Source organism: Pempheris klunzingeri, chromosome 23, assembly GCF_042242105.1.
Source record: "Pempheris klunzingeri isolate RE-2024b chromosome 23, fPemKlu1.hap1, whole genome shotgun sequence".
NCBI classification, from domain to species: domain Eukaryota; kingdom Metazoa; phylum Chordata; class Actinopteri; order Acropomatiformes; family Pempheridae; genus Pempheris; species Pempheris klunzingeri.
The window spans coordinates 4492502-4510888 of NC_092034.1; the positions used below are offsets into that span (position 1 = coordinate 4492502).

General features: G+C 43.9%; 1 protein-coding gene across 3 annotated transcripts in view; it reads right to left on the minus strand.

Annotated features, from left to right (window-relative positions):
• The window catches only part of LOC139223120 (phosphatidylinositol-binding clathrin assembly protein), a 74840-nt gene extending 57971 nt beyond the window's left edge, over positions 1-16869 (minus strand). The window contains exon 1 of one of the 3 annotated variants that reach the window (XM_070855082.1): positions 16388-16869. In XM_070855082.1, the coding sequence (XP_070711183.1) occupies positions 16388-16517 (130 nt within the window). In that variant the 5' untranslated portion in view covers positions 16518-16869. The remainder of the gene's footprint in view (positions 1-16387) is intronic. The other 2 variants (XM_070855080.1, XM_070855081.1) reach the window with 2 other exon arrangements.
• Positions 16870-18387: the final 1518 nt, after the last annotated feature.

Here is an 18387-nt window from a genome sequence, read left to right on the forward strand (position 1 = left end):
CTGATTCAGTCTAACGAGCCTCGACTGCAAGGCCCTGACCAGCGCCTCAACGTCCTGCGAGCAATGCCACACACAGGGAATCTCGGCCGCATAATTGATGCCGACGTATTACAAGATGGTTAAGACAACAGAGGGCTAAAGTGCTCAGTGTGGGAGAAAATATGACGCCGTGTCAAAAGCCTTTCCCTCATTACAAGTACTCTATTAAAGCGGCCTTGGTGGGAACTGACTGTTCTGTACGGATACAACTGGTCCGATTAACGCAGCGCTCTTTAGGGACGGGCCATGACTTTCAAATTGTTCTTAAATTATAAAAATAATGGAATAGTTTATGCGACTACTGTCTTGTTTAAAACATTTTATTATGGATGCCAGTGGGAGCAGTAGCTTGATCCAGGGCGCTGGGATGAAGCCAGGTTTCTGTAAAGACGTGGGCACGAACAGTCTCTGAATTTTCGTTGCTTAAGCAGGCAGAGCCCCATTTCATCCAGTCAATGTTCCCACCACTGGACATTAGCGAGGACAAGCCTCAGGTACAAGCTGGGTTAGCTCGGCTCTTATCCCGGCTCTCCCTCCTCTCCTCCTCGGGGATCGACCCTCGCGCTGTGGTGCATGGTCTGGGTGGACGGAGGATGTTGTGGGCAGCGATCGACTCAAGATCTGCCTCAATTCTGATGTGCAGTTCGCCACAACTAATATGTGTTACAGCCATGAAGGCAGATAACCAATAAAACCAAAGTTTGAAAGAGCTAAACTAGCTGGTTAGTTATTTCTCCTTTGTTTAATCTGGACATTAACAGAAATGTTACAGTGTTATGCTAAGTTTCTGCTACCTCTAGCGTCATATTGAGCATGCAGATATGAGAGGGGTCTCAATCTTCTTATCTAACTCAGCGTTGAAGCTAGTAGGCAAATTTCTCAAAATGTTGAACTAACCCTTTAAGATGATTATTTTTGTCATACATGATGGTAAACTGGAGATCTCTGAAGTCAACGTGGGAAATTGGGGAGTTAAAATGGGCATTTTTCACCACTTTCTGACATTTTAAAGACAAAATGGTTGATTCATTGAGAAAATTGAAATAAACAGATTCATATATAACAATGACATAATAATTGACACCCAATAAATGCAGCTCTAGTTTGGGCCTTCTCCTCCCTCCAGCATGTAGTTTTCCTCCAAAAGCTTGTTGCTGTCCTACACAAGAAATTAGCATTGTGACAAACAAGCTAACACACACACACTCTCACACACACACACACACACACACACACACACACACACACTCGTGGGAGGAATGACTGCTGAGTAAATGTGATCTCATTCCTGACAGCGACCTTCCTTGTTCCTCTCTGATCTGAGGCCCATTGTTGCTGGTCATCTGTTGACCTCTGTGCCCTTTGATTGAACCACAATAGAGCAGAGACTTCCTGGTACCAGGGGACCAGTATGAGAGGCTGGGGGGTTGTGTGGGGGGCCAGACTAGGGATCTCATGAGGAAGCGTGCCCTTGTATGTATGCTTGATACGCTTCAATGCCGTAAGCCAAGGGAAATCTACCGACATTAGGCGACATGGTTGTTATTTCGGTGAGGCTGCTTTGACAGTCGTGTGAGTGTTTTTGGGGAGAGAAAGCAGGTGGTCAGATCAAGCAGAGGAAGAAGGGCAGGAGGAGGAGACAGATCACATCTGGCCCAGCTGGCTACCTTCTATCTGTGCTCGCCTGTCGTCTCTTCATCCACCTTTAAGTCCCCAATATCCACCCGCATCCAGGCAATACACACACACACACACAAACTCCAGTTTCTATATCCACTTTCATCTCCTCTGTAAACAAACCTATCTCCTGTCTGTCCGGAGCATCTATCACCTAGAAGACATCATGTGTTACTACTAATATGTTAACAAATGACCTGTTCCCACATGAGGGCACAAACTGCGGCTTATTCTAATTACCAGCATTCCTCTCTGCTCAAAAGTCATTTTTGCTATTTATGAGAAATATCCCAGTCTTTGCATGTTTCTGTTTTTATTTTCTTCCAGTCAACTAGTCCTCAGGCATAACGATATCAACTATTTTGGGCTGCCAAAGATTTTTCTAGTCAACTATAAGCCGTCACTTCAAGCCATTCATCATCGCACAATTATGATATTCGTTTAATATTTTTAAAAAATGATATTTTTGAGGGGCATCTGAAAATGGTTAGTGCTCCAGGACTGAGACAGACTGTTATAAGTAACACTGTTAACACTGTTTACATTCCAGATAAATACCAAACTGTTCCAATGAGCCTTTACAATATCAATTCCTACACCGACAATGGGAGTAATGATTCTGAATGTGTGGAAACAACCAGCAAGGAGACTGTCTGAACATTTTGTTGATTTGATTGAACACATGATAGCACGGCTTCACCCTCTCACAATGACCCCACAGCGCGGATTTCCTGCCCGACATGAATAACTTTCTATCTTATAAGTGCACAGAGCAGCCGTGAAAACGCTAACGTCTGTCTGTGACTGACCGGGTGACTGAGTGTTGCCATATCCTGTGCCGTCCTTTCAAATTAAAAGCCCTCCAGCTCTTCACATACGGCACATCAAGGTTTTTATTTCTCCGGCGACCAATGAAAACCTGATCAACGACTAACTTGGTCGACTATTAGAGTGCAGCCTTGAATCTAATAGCGATATAATCAATATTTAGAAGAATCAGAAGTGTTTGTTTGGACAGATCATGTCAGACTAATCTACAGTTGACTCGTGTGTAGGGATGATAATGATTTAACAGAGACTGACCACACAACACTATTACTAACTTTTAACTTGATATGACAAACCTGTTAGCGAACCGTTGCCACAGAGGCCATCAGAGTGACACCTTTCATGTAGCAGCAGCAATCAATTGTTACATCGTAACAAAAATACATCGTAAATATAAATGTTGCTTTAATTACATGGCACATCGATAGAAAGTCCAAAAACAGCCTGATATCTGTGGACTAAACTAATTCAGTCTGGTGTTGATACAGCTGGTATCAGTCGATATGGAACCCCTGCGTTGCACCTTACCATCAGTGGACTTCACATTCAGTCTCAACACCAAGATTTGATCCAGATAATTCAAGAAGCCTCCGGGTGGGAGGTGGATTAACCCCTGGGAACAGATCTACAGCCGACTTCTCAATCCTATCTCGACATCTTTTAAAACCTTGGTCAGCCATCAGTGCCTTGCTTTGTGTGCTTGACACAGCTCAGTCCCTTCAGAGACCACCGAGGGAAGGTCAGGCTCACATAGTTTGAATTCTTAAAGAGATGGCTCTGTAGGGAATCCATCTGGGCAAATCTCAAAGGTTGTCCGCATTAAACTGAGATTCTTATGAGGAGAAGACAGTATGTTAACACATCCCTGTGTAAAACACATTACAGTGTCGTTGTAATCTTGTCACCCTCCTGAAAACGGTGCTGTCCTACCAGCCTCTGAGAGGTTACGACAGCATCTGTTATTTTCTTCATTTACTTCCTCCTTTTGCTCAACTACACTGCCCAAAAAAAAAAAAAAAATACTGATTTCGCCACCATTTGCAGAGCAGAAAATCACTTAAATGAACTGGCAAATAAATACAATATCTGGAGATGACCTAGTTTTTCCTATAAAACCACTAAATAGCCGGAGCCCCAACAGTCCCTTAAACTGCATCGTGTGCACATATAGTGTAACTACTCATGTCACAGAGACTGTTGTAGCCCCAGAGAGCTTCTTTAACTGTAACTGTGCTATCATTTATATTACTGGTAGACTGAAAATGACCTTTTTGTGCAATTCAACATTTTCTGAACTCATTTTGTAAACAATTTACACAAATAGAAAAAGCTAGAATTAATCAAATGAACCTGATGTATGACCGAGCCCTAATCTGAACATTAGTCATGCTAAATCACAGAGAGCACTTTTGGCTGACTATTAGTATTTATTTCAGTCTTCTGAACACTTCACAGGCTCATATTCCCTGTTCATGTTTTATTCTACAGTGGGCACGTATAAACCTGGCTATATTTGAAGCTTCTGGGTGAAATATGCAGCCTGGGAACGACTGTTAGCTAGATCAGACTACTTTATAGCTGGAGTCAGAAGTATGTGCTCATATGTACGATATGCTGACACTTTCCCAGAGCAGGAAAACATCTGACACATCCTGATGTTCCTGCACGATCAAAGAGGTTTTGTCTCTCCAAGGGAGACAGAAGTCAACGACACTACAGAGCAGCACCTCTGCTGATGATAGGGATTCAAAGTGTTGCTCAAGGACACTTTCCCACAAAAGGCTTGAGTGTTCATGTTCATCCAGTTGAAGGACGGTGCGCCTAACAGCTCGACCACCCTGCCGTTCCAATCACTCCACGGGGGAATCGAGATTATTAAGGTTTAATAACGCCGCTAACTGAACAAGGGTGCCGCCGCAGAGTTGACTGACCTTCATTCAAAATCTGCACAGGTACAGAGTAACATCGGGACGCGCGCACTAACAGACACCACACAGATGAAAAGCCAGACACAGAAGGCAGGAGGAGTGCAGCCCCAATCTGTTAAAGATTAACGCTCCGCAGTATCAGCACCTTGTCTGGCATGTACTAGTAATCTCCTTCGCTCCTCTGTCTATCTCTGTGTTAGGGACTGCAGACAGGGTTTGCCTCAAAAGAGGATTCCCCGTCCATACCCTCCCTCCCTCCCTCCCTCCCTTTCTTCCTTCTCGTCTCAAATCCTTCTGATAGGAGGTGGAGGAGAGAGGTGTGAAGATTTGTAAGAGAATTGTAAGCCAGCTAAATGTGAAAACACATCATTTCCTTTCTTTTACAATCGCACTAAGCTGGCGGTTTTTTTTTTCTTCTTCTACTAACAGTGCTTTTGGTAAATCTCTATAAAGAGTGGGTGAATATGAAAACGCCACTCTTTGTTTTTGTGGCGTTGACGGGGGAAAACAAAGCCGTTACTGCTCGATGGCGTACATCTTCACAGGCTCTCCGTCACATCCAGTTCTTTCACTTTGCTGCCAATGAAGTAGATGACACAATAGAGGTTAAATCATCACCTGTATTGATGTTTATGCTGTGAGACGACTTCTCGGGGATAAAACAGTGATTTGATGGGCTGTCTCAGGACAACAGCATAGCAGTTACTGTTTACTGTGGTTAACAGGTAGCCTTTAGGAGGCACAGACAAATTATTATTCTGTTCTCGTTGTTGATCAGTCAGTTGGCTGAAGACTGAAACATAAAAATGTGTCACAGAGAAGCACTAAATCCAGCTATGCCAGAACAAATTAAAAGCTACATAACCGAGCCGGACCGAGTCAGGAGGAGAGTTTGCCGGTTTCAGAACATTTTGGCATTTTGGTGCAGTAACTTTTAAAAAAAAAAAACTGCCAGTGAATGCTTGGGTGAAGAAGTCATTTACTCATTAGTGTGGACTCGTCTTGAAGTAAAGGAGAAGAGAGGGATCACTAACACTTTAAAACAGACAAGGTTATGACCGTATTATGACAAATCCAGTGTACCTCTTTTAAAGCACTGATAAAGAAATGACAGCAAAGGCAATTTAGACATGTTCTGCTACAACTAGAGTTGAGTCAACAAAATAAAAAAGTAACAGCAGTTATTTTGATGCCAAAGATCTGGTTCCAGGACTTGCTTTTCTTTATCTAAGGTGACTCTGAACTAAACAACATTGGGTTTGGGACATTTTTCAACCCAAACAAATACCTGATTCACCAGAAAAATGTAGTATTTACAGTTAGCTACAACATTAAATCTGCACAAGTGAAAACTAGTCTGCACTTTGAGTTAAGAAGTTCAATTCAATTCAATTCAATTTATTTGTATAGCCCACTATCACAACAGGGTTGTCTCACAGTGCTTTACAAAGTTCACTGAAATAAACAAGTGTAAGCGAACAAACAATCTAATAAAGAGTCCAGCAGTCGATGAGGCCAATGGATCAGTCCGATGGATCAGTCCGAGGCATCACCTGCCCTTTATGACCCTCCTTCTTTGGGAAGGAAAAAGAGAAACCTCCGGGAGCACCACAGTGAAGGAGAGATCCAGCTCCCAAGGACGGACAGGCTGTAGCCTTGGACAGACGCACATCCATTGGCTGATGGAGAACCACATCAGCGGGACCAAGACCAGGATCCATAGGAAGTGTTGTGTGGTTACAGCCTTATGTTGGCTTGTACATAGAAGGATGATTCCAAACAGTAAGGTAGCTCAATTTTAAATCTACAAGGACAAAAAAAGAGACTGCTACTGGATCTGTACTCACTATCTGTCAAAACCCAGAGTTTGTGCATCAAAATCTGTAACTGTAGAGAAATTGTGAGATCAATGCAGGAGATGGGAAGGACTGGGAGGAAAGATGGGAGGGTGGGGTGATAAGCAAGGAAGTGAGGGAGTGGAAGAAAAAGAATTAGGGAGAGGGTAGAAAGAGGCAGAGAGTGTAGACACTACGACAAAGTGTCACCAGAAGTTGGTCTATTAATAGACCAGCTCTGGTTCTATAGCTTTAATTCTTCCCTTGAGGTCTTAAATAAGAGTGGTTTCTCCTCCGCCTCTTCGTCACACACAGGGAAAGACAGAGGGGGACAGACAAACTCTCTTGTCTCCATGTTTTCACGGGGGGGGAATATTGTCAAGCGAATGGGATTGAAGCCTCTGCATGTGTGTCTCTGAGAGTGTGTGTCTCTGTGCGAAACGCCTTGGGGGGGAAGAACGTCTACCCATTTGTGTCAGAAAAAGAGAGTGACGCCGACAGAGGGGGATTGCAGGCAGGCAGGCAGGCAGACAGGCAGGCAGACAGACAGACAGACAGACAGACAGACAGACAGACAGACATGCACACAGGTAGAGTACGGGAAGAAAAACAAGCAGTTGAACCCAGCCAAAGGCTCCGGAGAGAACACGGCTAAAAATAACCAGACATCAGAACGGGACGGGAACAGAAGCACTGAATGTTCCCAAACACACGCACACAAACATAGACGCAGACAAAGCCTATTTAAAACCATGAGCAAACATTACTTAACACACTACATGTGTAAAATGAGCATGTAGTGTTCACTCTGTATGGCGCTGTACACTGGATGTCTGTCCATTGAGAGTCCACTGAAGTTTCTCCCGTTTATAAATACATTTTAAAAAACACTTGGTGTGCTGATATCTGTTTTATCATTATTGTTAAAGACAGAATAACTGGAGATTTATGGTTAAGGTCAATTTTTCTCCATCTAGCAATGACAGAACGCATCATGACCTCTCAGGCAACTATCCGACATCTCAAAAATGTCACCTTTAAAGAACTGAGAATCTACTTGTTTTAAGCTTGACGACGACACAAGTTAGATAATTCAGTGGGTTCTCCAAGTGTTTTTTGACGAAGATATGGAATTTTCAAAAAAGAAAAACAATCTCAATCCATGGAGGAACATTTAATCCTTTAAGTTACCAGAAGGCACCAAATGACCGATTTTGAAAGCTGCATTAATTGGTCTGAGTGCTCCACTACGTTTACCAGCAAATTACTGACTTGTCTGTTTGCCACATCAATACTAACTTCAAAGAATCATTTATAATTCAGGTATATATGGACCAGTGACTGCCAAAGGAGGAGGAGGGGACTTTTTTTTTTTTTTTTATAATAATGAATGAGTACATGGGGAGGGGGGGTGGAATAATGCAAAAGAAAATAAATTACATTGGGAGTTTCTAGGAATGATATTTTTAATAAAAGCAGGCTAATACTGCTTCTCCTCTGTGTTGTTTTATAGCATGATGCTAGGTCATGTTGAACGTGCTTCAGTGTGAACTGTGCAGCGATATTTGTTCACTCAATCACTACTCGAGTGTGCAGTGGGTATTACATATTCACTGACTACTGTACGTAGCATGTTTGAGACTGAAGCACTCTCACGAGAGGCAGAAACACCACTGCAATTTCTCCCTCTTCCCACACACAAACGCTCAGAGTCTCACACTCTCAGCACTTGACGTGCCTTCCCTCGGGCTTCACTTGAAACAGACGTATCCAGACAGTCAGCAGTAAGCCTTTTTTCCTGCCTGGTAGTCTAAACTGAGCCTATCTCGGCTCTGCAGCCAGGGAGGGGCTGTCCCGCTCTGTTTAGATAGCATTAGACTCACCTACAATCACTTAAGACACAGGCGTTCCCGCCACGGAGCTAACCAGATACACCCTGCAGCAGGTCTATCAGAGCTGGAATCAATGCAGCACAAATAGCAGGAAGTAAGCTGCACTATTTGTATCCTTAAATGTCCCTAAATCATGCTGAACCTTTTCAATTCCCTGAATTCTTTCTTTAGTGGTATTCAGTGGATGGCAGTAAATCACTCCATGTGGGTACATATTGTATGAGAGAGCAGAGGAGGAAAAAATAGAAAAGGCACAGAATCGTGGAAAGAAAGAAAAAAACACAAAGTATGGGGAGGAATCAAGACTCAACAGCTCATACATTACTCTTTAAACCCTCAATTAAGGAAAAATAATCATAATTTTTGTTTTTTCAGCAAGCCCACATAGCAGTGGCTTTCAGCTATTAGCGATTTATGATGTCTGTCCAGCGTTTGGGAGGAACCATCACACTGCTTGGTCTGTATTCCACTCAGAAAGTGGACGTTAGCACCGACTCCAACAGCATTCATTGTCTTTCATGTTGTTTCAGCACCTGTTTAGTGATCTACGGCTCCTGCGCACTCAGTGTTGTGTTTGTCTCACATTACAGAAAGAAGGGAAGCTAGCTAGAGTTGGCGTTCTTTCACAAGTCCTGTTGTGGCGACGGCTAATGACAGACTGTCATAATTCACAGCAACAGGTGGGGTCCTGTGACTGCGGCGACACGGAGTAACTAACGTACAGGATCACAGAGAGTGGCCCCTACAAAACTAGTGCAATGTAAAAGGAAACAGCATACCAACAATTAAAGACACAGAGCGCATTTAAGACCCACCCACACTGGAGGGGAAAACAATCCATCGCTCTCCAGTGGCTCTATTACGTGAAGGTGAATCCTCGTCTCTTTTGTCTGCTGGCAAACTACTGAAAGCTTCAACATTAAAAGCTGCTGTGTGGTGGGATGCACTACCAACCGGGTAAAGAACCCAAGACCTACATTTCAGAGCAAGAGGCAGCACTAATGAAAAACCATTATTATCACATATTAGAAAAATGTGTCACTTTAAATATAAGGTGTGGCATCTTTTCTTATGCAACTATAAATATAAGGCGTGTACATTAATGCAATTATCAGCTGATAGGAATGACAACCAGCCGCATCACAGATGTTGGCGCTCGTATCATGAAATACTTTTGTTGTGAGGCAGCCAATTATTGTTCAACAGACACGGGGGAAACAACAATGCTAAACAAAGGTAGCATCATTTCACACAGAGAGTAAACACTCGCATGATAACTATGGTACGACGACAATAGTGAGTCTACCTTTTCCTCTTTGGTAGACGTCGTGTGCTGAAATAATCCTCTCACATGATAACTCCTAATGTTTTGTGCTAGCTACAGGCGTTTCACTGCTTGGTTGCATGTTGTGGCACTGATCGTTTTCTCCGGTGGGCGTGATTTTCAGCGTTGCGCTTTATCTCCATTTGAAGGGATGTTTCAACAATGTGACTCATGTTTGATTATTGTCCAGGGGAAATATTTGTATAACCAAGAAGTATCACACCCATGAACGCAAATGCCACTTAAACATTCCAACACACACTCAACAAATGTGAGTATATGTGCACAATGAATACATCTGTCAAGGTGACCCACAAGCTCCTCTGTGAAACAGAGCTGTAAAGTTTGAATGGGCACCGACTCACTGGAGGATGACACACAAACCACATGAACCTGAGCTCAGTAACCTACTGTACAGTGTCTCTGTCTATCTCTTAAACTAACCCAGAGACACACAGACAGTGTAGGCCAGACAGAGCCAGTCACAGTGTTGGACTACTCTAGCATCACATCAATTTGTCATGTAAGTGTAACCTACTTTTAAGGTTTGGCTAAAAATGGCCCGACACAACATGATGTTAAAGGACATGTGGGCCAAGCAGCTCAGCCAGCTGGTAAAAACGATGTGGCATGTTGTATTAAGCTACCTTAACTTGAGCGGCTACTGAGCAGAAAACCTTGAAAATAACCTTAAAAAAAACAGGATAGTCCGACTAAGCAGCTGAGCCAAAAACTGTGGTTAAGATTCCTGTTAAGATTAGCATGTAGGCTGGCACTGAACTGCCTGAGGCTTGCCCGCCAAATGGTCATTTTGACTTTGGCTTGCAAATTTGTTCACCTAACAGCAATTTTTGGAGGTCCTGTTATAGTATGAAACACTGAGATAATTGTTAAGCACAAGTCATAGCCTCCTTTCTGGATTTGCATAGTTGTGAGTGTCTGAGCTAAATAAATTGTGTGATTTCTCTATATCTGCAGATTGTGTGTGCCTACAAGCATGAGTTACCATGTCCAGAATGCATGCAGACACCCAGTGTAGTGTGAAGAGCGTCATGTGCACATAAGGTGTTCGTGACCACATCCATTTTAGAGTGTGTATCAGCGCTACTCTGCACCACTCGACAACAGAATAAAGAGTTCAAGAAGCAATGTAGATGAGCAAAGCATCCAGCAGCAGCAAACAAAGCCAGCAAAAGGGTCAAAAACATGTCAAATGTTTCCTGGCAACAAAACGTTTCCATGTAATGACACAACACAGAGGCGACTCCACTCAAACTGCTGCCCATTAGAGACACAATAAAGATGCATCATAGGGATTCTTTACTGTTCACTCCTTTCACCTGTTTTCTGAGAAGCCAAATCTGCTGAAGGAAAGCCCTCCGTCAAATCAGAGAGGATTGTTGTGTTGACAAAAGGCATTTTAACAGAGACGATGCCTGCTGATATAATTGCTCGATGCACAAGTTCCTCCTGCATACCAACATTTTACCATGTACTTTACTTTCTACAGGGCTGCTGGGGGGTACGGCCAGGGTACGCTTGAAACCAACGTGTGTGTGTGCGGGCATCCAATCACGCCTGAAAGTAAAAGTGTTTTTAGCTTTTCCAATCAGCCACGCTCAAAGGTGGGGGTGAAAACCCTGCCATGAAGGAGAGGTGGGATGCAATAATCAGTCAAATGGAGATATAAGTGCACATCTTTGCTTAAAGGAAGTTCTAGACAGATGAGACGAAAGTTCAAATCCTGCCGTCCTCCTAACCTTCCCTGGTCAGTCTCTACATGAAGTGGGCTACATTGTTGGATTGTCTGAAAGGTGGTAGGGGTGAGGGTTACAGACACCGTCAGTGCTTAGTTTGAAGCATAACAGTGCCTTTACTGTGTATGATAACACCTTCTTGAGACCTCTTAAGGGGCAACTTTGGTATTTTCAAACCATTAATTTTTACATTAATGGATTCAAACTGATTGGTAGGTGCAAAAAGTTTGGGAAGTGGCCCACTAGATCACCTCTGTAGTGAACGAACTACAATGGCTATAATATAAGCCTTCAAGGTGATTGCATCTGACCAAACTATGTCCAACATTACAGAAAGGATCCCTATAGAGAGAGATCCTGAAATATTTGTTGTTTAGCCAGAAATAGCTGGTAATACCAATAATTACCGTTATTATCGCTCAAAGCCACCAGACTCTGCTTTTACATAAGAGCTGCTGCCTTACTGCTGTCTCAATCAGTTTGTTTATGAGTGACTTTGGTGTTTTTAAATTGGTTAGTTCAGATCCAACACAATATTTGAGAGACACACAATGCGCTCTATAGTCCGGTAAATACGGTAATCGATTGAGGCAGTGGTAGACCGGCCAATCCTACGTTCTGTCAGGTAAAATGACTGTTTTGTCAATGGAGTCTGGTGGATTTGAATGGCACGAATGGTTCATTCGCCACCCAATTTCGCCTGTGAGTGGAGACCATCTAAGCGGACCAACCCCCAAGTGTTTTTGCAACTTTCCACTATTTTTGAATGACCCTGCTAAAGTTGATTTCCCACAACTCTCATCCTCCCACGTTCCTCTCAATCACCCCTTTAAAGACAATAAAGGACACGTGTTGGACAGACAAGACAGACAGTTTAGAGGAAGCGTGAAACGGGGCCATCAACAGTACATCAAGCTGGATTAAAACCATCCCTGAACAGAGCCGCAGCGGTGGGAGCTGCAGTATCACTTTACCACATTCGCACATTTATGTGACTGCAGTGACTGTCACATGACCACCAAGTGCCTCTCATGTGATATTGAGGTGTGAATTGCTTACAGAGGTTAAGTGCTAGAGAAACTTCCCCCCCTGTCATTCAGTAAAACAGATAAATGGCAAGAGAACAGCCTAATTCTGCCAGCTGCCTTTCATTTGCAATTCTTGGATATTCTATTACCAGGATTAGCGGCAAGCATCATCAGGGTCTCATTCTCTATTTCTAAGAAATGCTCAGCACCCAGCCCAACCGCATAAACAAAGGTTGTAAAAACAGCACCATTACTAAGCTTTCACCATCCAACTTCCCCTGTCAACTTAAGTCCATTTAACACAAGCCAGTTGTCTGGTCTGCTGCTATGACAACAGAGTGCCTGTAAAGGGGAAACTAGAATTCAGTTTAAATGTCACAACTTCTCTTCAACAGCTGTAAGATGGCGAAACAATCAACGTTTCAATGATGCCACAGCGGAAAGAAGTGGCCTCCTGAGTGTGTATTTGTGCCATGGCAATCACTTAGCTGCTTATGAAGGCTGGATTACACACACAATAACTCTCACCTTGACAACCTGCAAACTGCAGGCAGGTGTGCAAGCAGACAGAGACATATTCCAACACATTTGGACCCTCCGTCACTGATTTTTACGACGATAATTTCCATAAATAGAAGAGCTATTCAGAGCTGATGGGAAGGACTCGTCATTTTTGCCGCAGACTCACACGCTAGGGTTAATTGAGGTGGACGGTCCCAATCATGACACTAAATGGCTTTAAAATGGCACTTATTTTCGCCAGTGGCGCGTGAATGTCACGGCTGCTCGAGCTAACAGCAGACCCCCCAAAACCTTCGCACACTCACGGGCTGGACACTGGCTGGTATCGCTGAAAAAAAGGGCTTCTGCCAGGATTATACGTTTATTGGGTCTAGATGCAAATATGCCGCTGAGATCATTCACAGCTTGCTGTCAGACAGTCACAGCTGCTTGCGGTGAAACTGTGCCAAGGGGAGAACGGAAGAAAATGATGGTTGTGTGTGTTTGTGTGTAGGTGGGTGGGGGGCTCAGAATATGTGAAAAATAGATGTTGAATGACAAGCAGATTAAATTAGCAAAAACACAAACTAACCTAGGTCTTCACTGTCAAGCCCCGTCAGGGCTCCCAGTTTCTCTCCCACTATTGATAAATGGCTGCAGGTATACAGTTCACTAACCAGTGGAGCCAACTCCTACACTACCTGACTGGCTGAGCTGCCAACTACCCTCTTACAGCATCAGATCTTGTTAAAACCTGTAGCATTTTGTTTCCAGATTGTTTGTGCCAATACCCAGCTGATATGGACTGCATCTGTGGCTTCTCTATGCATTTTAAACACGTCTTTATTGTTAATTTGTGATTAAATTTCACAAATATCTACATAGGTGGCCGGTCCTCTTTCAAGCAGTCTGCAATGTTGCACCTCTAGGTTTCTACGGTGGCCCAGAACAGACAAAAAGCAAGGGCCTTTTGTGTTTTTACCTTGAAGTGGCAGCTCTAATTTGGTGGCATGAATGCACTAGTTGGAAGACGACAAATGTTTTGCGACAAATGGACAGTCGTTACTACTTAGCGCAAGAAAAAAGAAAAAAAAAAAAACAAGGGAGCTTGACTCCCCCGGCCAGCGTTGGGAGGGGTGAGGTGAGGGTTATTCATTACTAGGTTCCACTAAATCCTGCACTCTGGTCCTTTAAGTCAACTGCAATCATTGTTGACAGACCGGGAAGTTGGTGGAAATGCTGGATTTCAATGTTGGTTTTTGCCCGTAGAAATTTATTTATGGCCTCAGACAGACATCTGTGAGATAACAATACCTTTGAGTATGTAACTCAGTGCTGGTTAATGGGTAAAGAAATACTATGATGTTTTGATTACCCCCCTTGCTCATACATTCTGGGTACATTCTCTTCTGTTAGAGCTGTCAGATCAGATCATTTTATCAGGTATGAATAGGTCAGACTGAATAAACTATCTCACTTGGCTGCCTGTGTTCATTACATTACTGGATGCTTGGATCAGCTGGCTGGCTAGTTGACTGAGTAATGATCAAACACACTGCCTGCCAGCCTCCCCGGCTTGCTAACCGACTCACAAATTGACTACCTGCCTGACTGAATGACGACCTAACCTATAACCTGCCTTTGTTCCTGCCTGCTGGCCGCCCTTCCTTCCTTATAATACCAACAACACGATGAACCACACAGCCCGCCGTCGCCGAATGTTACCTTCATGGTAAAATCAAACGGAGAAACAACATGACAATCAGGCCTTCGTGCAATGCCCCGCTCGCTGACCGTTCCCCCTGCGGCACTGAGGTCGTTGCTCTCACAAAGAAATCAATATCCTACAATGATTAAGCTTGACGTGGCGTATTGGACGTAAAGGTCTGGCCAAGTTCACAGAGGAAGCGGACACAATACATGACTTTAGTTGAACGTCAGCAGCTCAGTCTCGTCGGCGAGGAGGAGCTGACGGATGCGAGGCAGCTGAGCTGAAGCATCGATCAAACATGTGCGTCCCGTGCCGACAAATGCGGCTTCCCAGAAAACAGAACTTCAGCACATTTCGTCCCAGTGATGTCTCGCAGACGCTCTGCCGTCGTGCACACGGCCGCCCTCGACTCCCTCTTACTAGATGTGTTCACTCGTTCTGTCCTTTGTGTCGTCCCACTTGCATCACAGCAGGTGGAGGACTGACTTCGCTCTTTAGCGCCAAAGCAAAATGTGAAATGACAACCAGGAAACAACTGCCTAAAGAAATCAATACAGAGAAATAGCAACCAAGAGCCAGGAATTTGCTGTATGAGATTTTGCTGACGACATTCTCCTCAGCAAGGTGCATTAATTTATTGTGCACGAGGATTCCCGGGAATGTAGAGCTCTTTTTCTCTCTCTTAGCCTCCACTTAGAAATGAGGTGACCACCGTCTGTCCTGACTGTGCTGCTTTCACCACTTGTTTTGTTATCTGTGTGTGACTTGCCTGTACGACAGGAACCTGCTCGAAGAGTTTTGCAACTGAACCAGGCTGCGTAACAAGATGTTTTTAATGGACGTCATCATGAACTGTCTGGGAAACAGTTGGTTCTCTTTGAGCATTAATTGAATTAGTGGTGAAACACTTAATTGATTAACGAATTAGACGATGTACAATGTTAAAACCAACTATTTTCATGATAGATTTACTAGTTACAGCTTCTACAATGTCAGGATTTGCTGCTATTTACTGTTTTGCATCATTAGAAATGTAACATCTAGACATCTTAGACTGTTGTCCAGCCAAAACAAGCACTTTGATGAGTAACTGAAACACTGATTGACAGAAAATTAATTGGCAACTTCTTTGACAATCAATTAACCATTTTTCCAAGCAAAAATGTTGACTGTTGTGTTTCCAGGTCCTGAAATCTGAGGATCTGATGCTTTTTTTTTTTTTTTTTTTTTGAGAAATTAACAATAAAATCGTGTGAAAATTATTCCAGAATAGCTGCAGCCCTTATTTATAAACTATACCTTTGGCTATGGGACCTTTTGAAGGGCAACATTCACTATTGTCTCACATTTCTAAGTATATAAAATGAATCCAGTGTTTGCAAAAGTAGCCAACTGGTTTAAATAAGGAAATCAATCATTGGTTGTCACTTTTATTGAATACTTTATGGATGTTTGGCGGTTGGGTGAGCAATTTAGGGATATTATTGTGGGATTTGGCGACACCCAAGAGTCACTTCACATCCCATCTGGCATTTGTAGGCAAAAATCATAAAGATAACTGATCAAATAGATCAACGAGAATGGACTCCAGCATCATCACAGTTAATGTGAGCCACTTGTCTCACTGTAGAAACACTTAACAGGATGCACATGATCTTAGATACTTGTTCTCCCAACCCAGCCTGTGTGATCCACCTGATGGACGGTGTCCAACCATACAGGTAGTGTGAAGGAATGTGTGTGTGTGTATGTGTGTGTGTGTGTCAGGGCTTCAGCAGCAGCAGCCCAGAGGACCGGTCTGTCTGCTTTTGAAGCCCTGCAGCTGACTGACTGACTGACTGACTGACTGACTGACTGAAATACTCACAGTCGAGGTGTTTCTTCTTGGGTCCGCTGACTTCATGTGTGGTGGCTTTGCACACAGCCTTGCTGATAGCCGACCCGGTCATGCTGTGCTGCGCTGCTGCGATCCGATCCGTGATAGACTGGCCCGACATCTCTCCTTTCTCTCTCTCTCTCTGTCTGTCTGTCTGTCTGTCTCTCTTTCTGCTTTTATTCCTCAATCAGCTAAAATAGCACAATAACGATCCGATCAATGGATCAACTCCCTGCGGGACACAACTCAACGTGACTTCACTGTCAAGAGGAGGTAAAGGGTTGTGATCAGACACCCACGGTTAAGTTTTTTTTTTTCTTTTTTCTTCTTCTTCTTCTTCTTCTTCTCTCTGTCTCCAGGTGCGTACAAAAACCTGTGCAGTCTCGTCTGCAGTAATGTCAGATCACTGGTGGCAAACAGAAAAACGCAGGTACAAGAATATCTGATTGGCTTTACAGTAAAAACCACAACCAGCAGCTGATCTGCAGCTCTGCTTTGTAGTTAAAGTGTTTGGCAACAGTTTATCCCGACTATCTATCTAGTAAACAAGACAAGACGACACTAATCTGAGCTAGTCTGTGTTAGCTAATGTTTCCGTTGCAGTACTCGAACCAGGAAAGAGTCCCACTGTGGAATTTGTAAACACTGGAAATTACTTTCTGGCCACAAATAAACATAGCTAACTGGCTGGTTTGTAGGTAACCTGGACGATTAGTTTGGGACCAGAGAGATCACCTCGGGGCAGGCAAAACAACAAAAGTAATCCGTGTGAAATCACAGCTTGGAGAACACCAACAACAATCTCGAGTTCCTCCTCCACGTCAACTTGTTAGCTTGCGCTGTTTTAGCTAACTTCTCACTGGTGGCTCGGAAAAGTGTGCGTTAAAAGCCGCCTCGGGCGTAGAAAGTCACTCAGGGCTGAGCCAAACATTGTTTGGAGTTTATACCAGGGTGCTGTGAGGCTGACAGCCGCGACAGGTGTGGTTTGTCCCGGTGAGGAGGAGGGGGAAAAAAAAAAGATGCGAGGAGCGGTGGGTGTTAGCCGAGTTGCTAGCGGGGGTTAGCTAACCTGCCAGCGAGCGCCTGTGTAGTCTGTGACCGAAGAAGAGAGCCGGCGGACCCGGTAAGTTAAAAATGACAGCCCGCTTAGCTCGGTTGTTTCCCTTCACGGTCCTCGGGCTCAGTTGGCGCTGTCCTCCGGCTATCGACTCCGCATTATCGGCTCGGTTTGTGTTAGTTTTTCTCCGACTGTCCCCCCGTCCTGTGCTGCTGTCTAAAAAGTCTGGCCAGCGGTTTCCCTTCCCGGACTGACTGGCTGGCTGGTCGCTTCTCTGCCGGACAAAATGGCAGCGTAAAAAATCAGCTGATCTCACAACTGTGCCGCCTTCACGGACCCCCTGCGAGGCTCGGAATAAAGACGACTGTAACCCTACATGCTTTTTTAAAAAAAAAAAAACGGACAGTGATTACTTTATAATATCACAACTGTGTGGGTTCAGTTGTTTATCCAGTGCTCGAACAATGAGTCTTAAGTGATGGAGAATTCACTGACCAAGGCGGCTACAGGTCCTTAAAAGTGGTAAATGATCTGTATTTGTATATATTTGCATCTTTCTAGTCATTTCATACTCAGCATTACATCCTCAGTCACCCACTCACACATCATTCATGCACGAGGAATCTAAGTTGGAGGAGACTATTCATTCGCACACTGACACTGCTTCAGGAGCAAGTTGGGGTTCAGTGTCTTGCCCAAGGACACTGTCTCAGGATCGAACCAGCAGCCTTCAGATTGATGGACGACCCGCTCTACCTCTGAGCCTCAGCCCCTTAAAAGTCTCAAAACCCCATTTAGAAATAAAAGGCCTTAAAGGTCCCATGTTATGCTGTTTCTCGGGTTCATACTTGTACTGGGAGGTCCTACCGGAACAGTTTTACATGGTTTAATGTTCAAAAAACAAAAGTCTTACCCTCATACCTGACATGGCTGC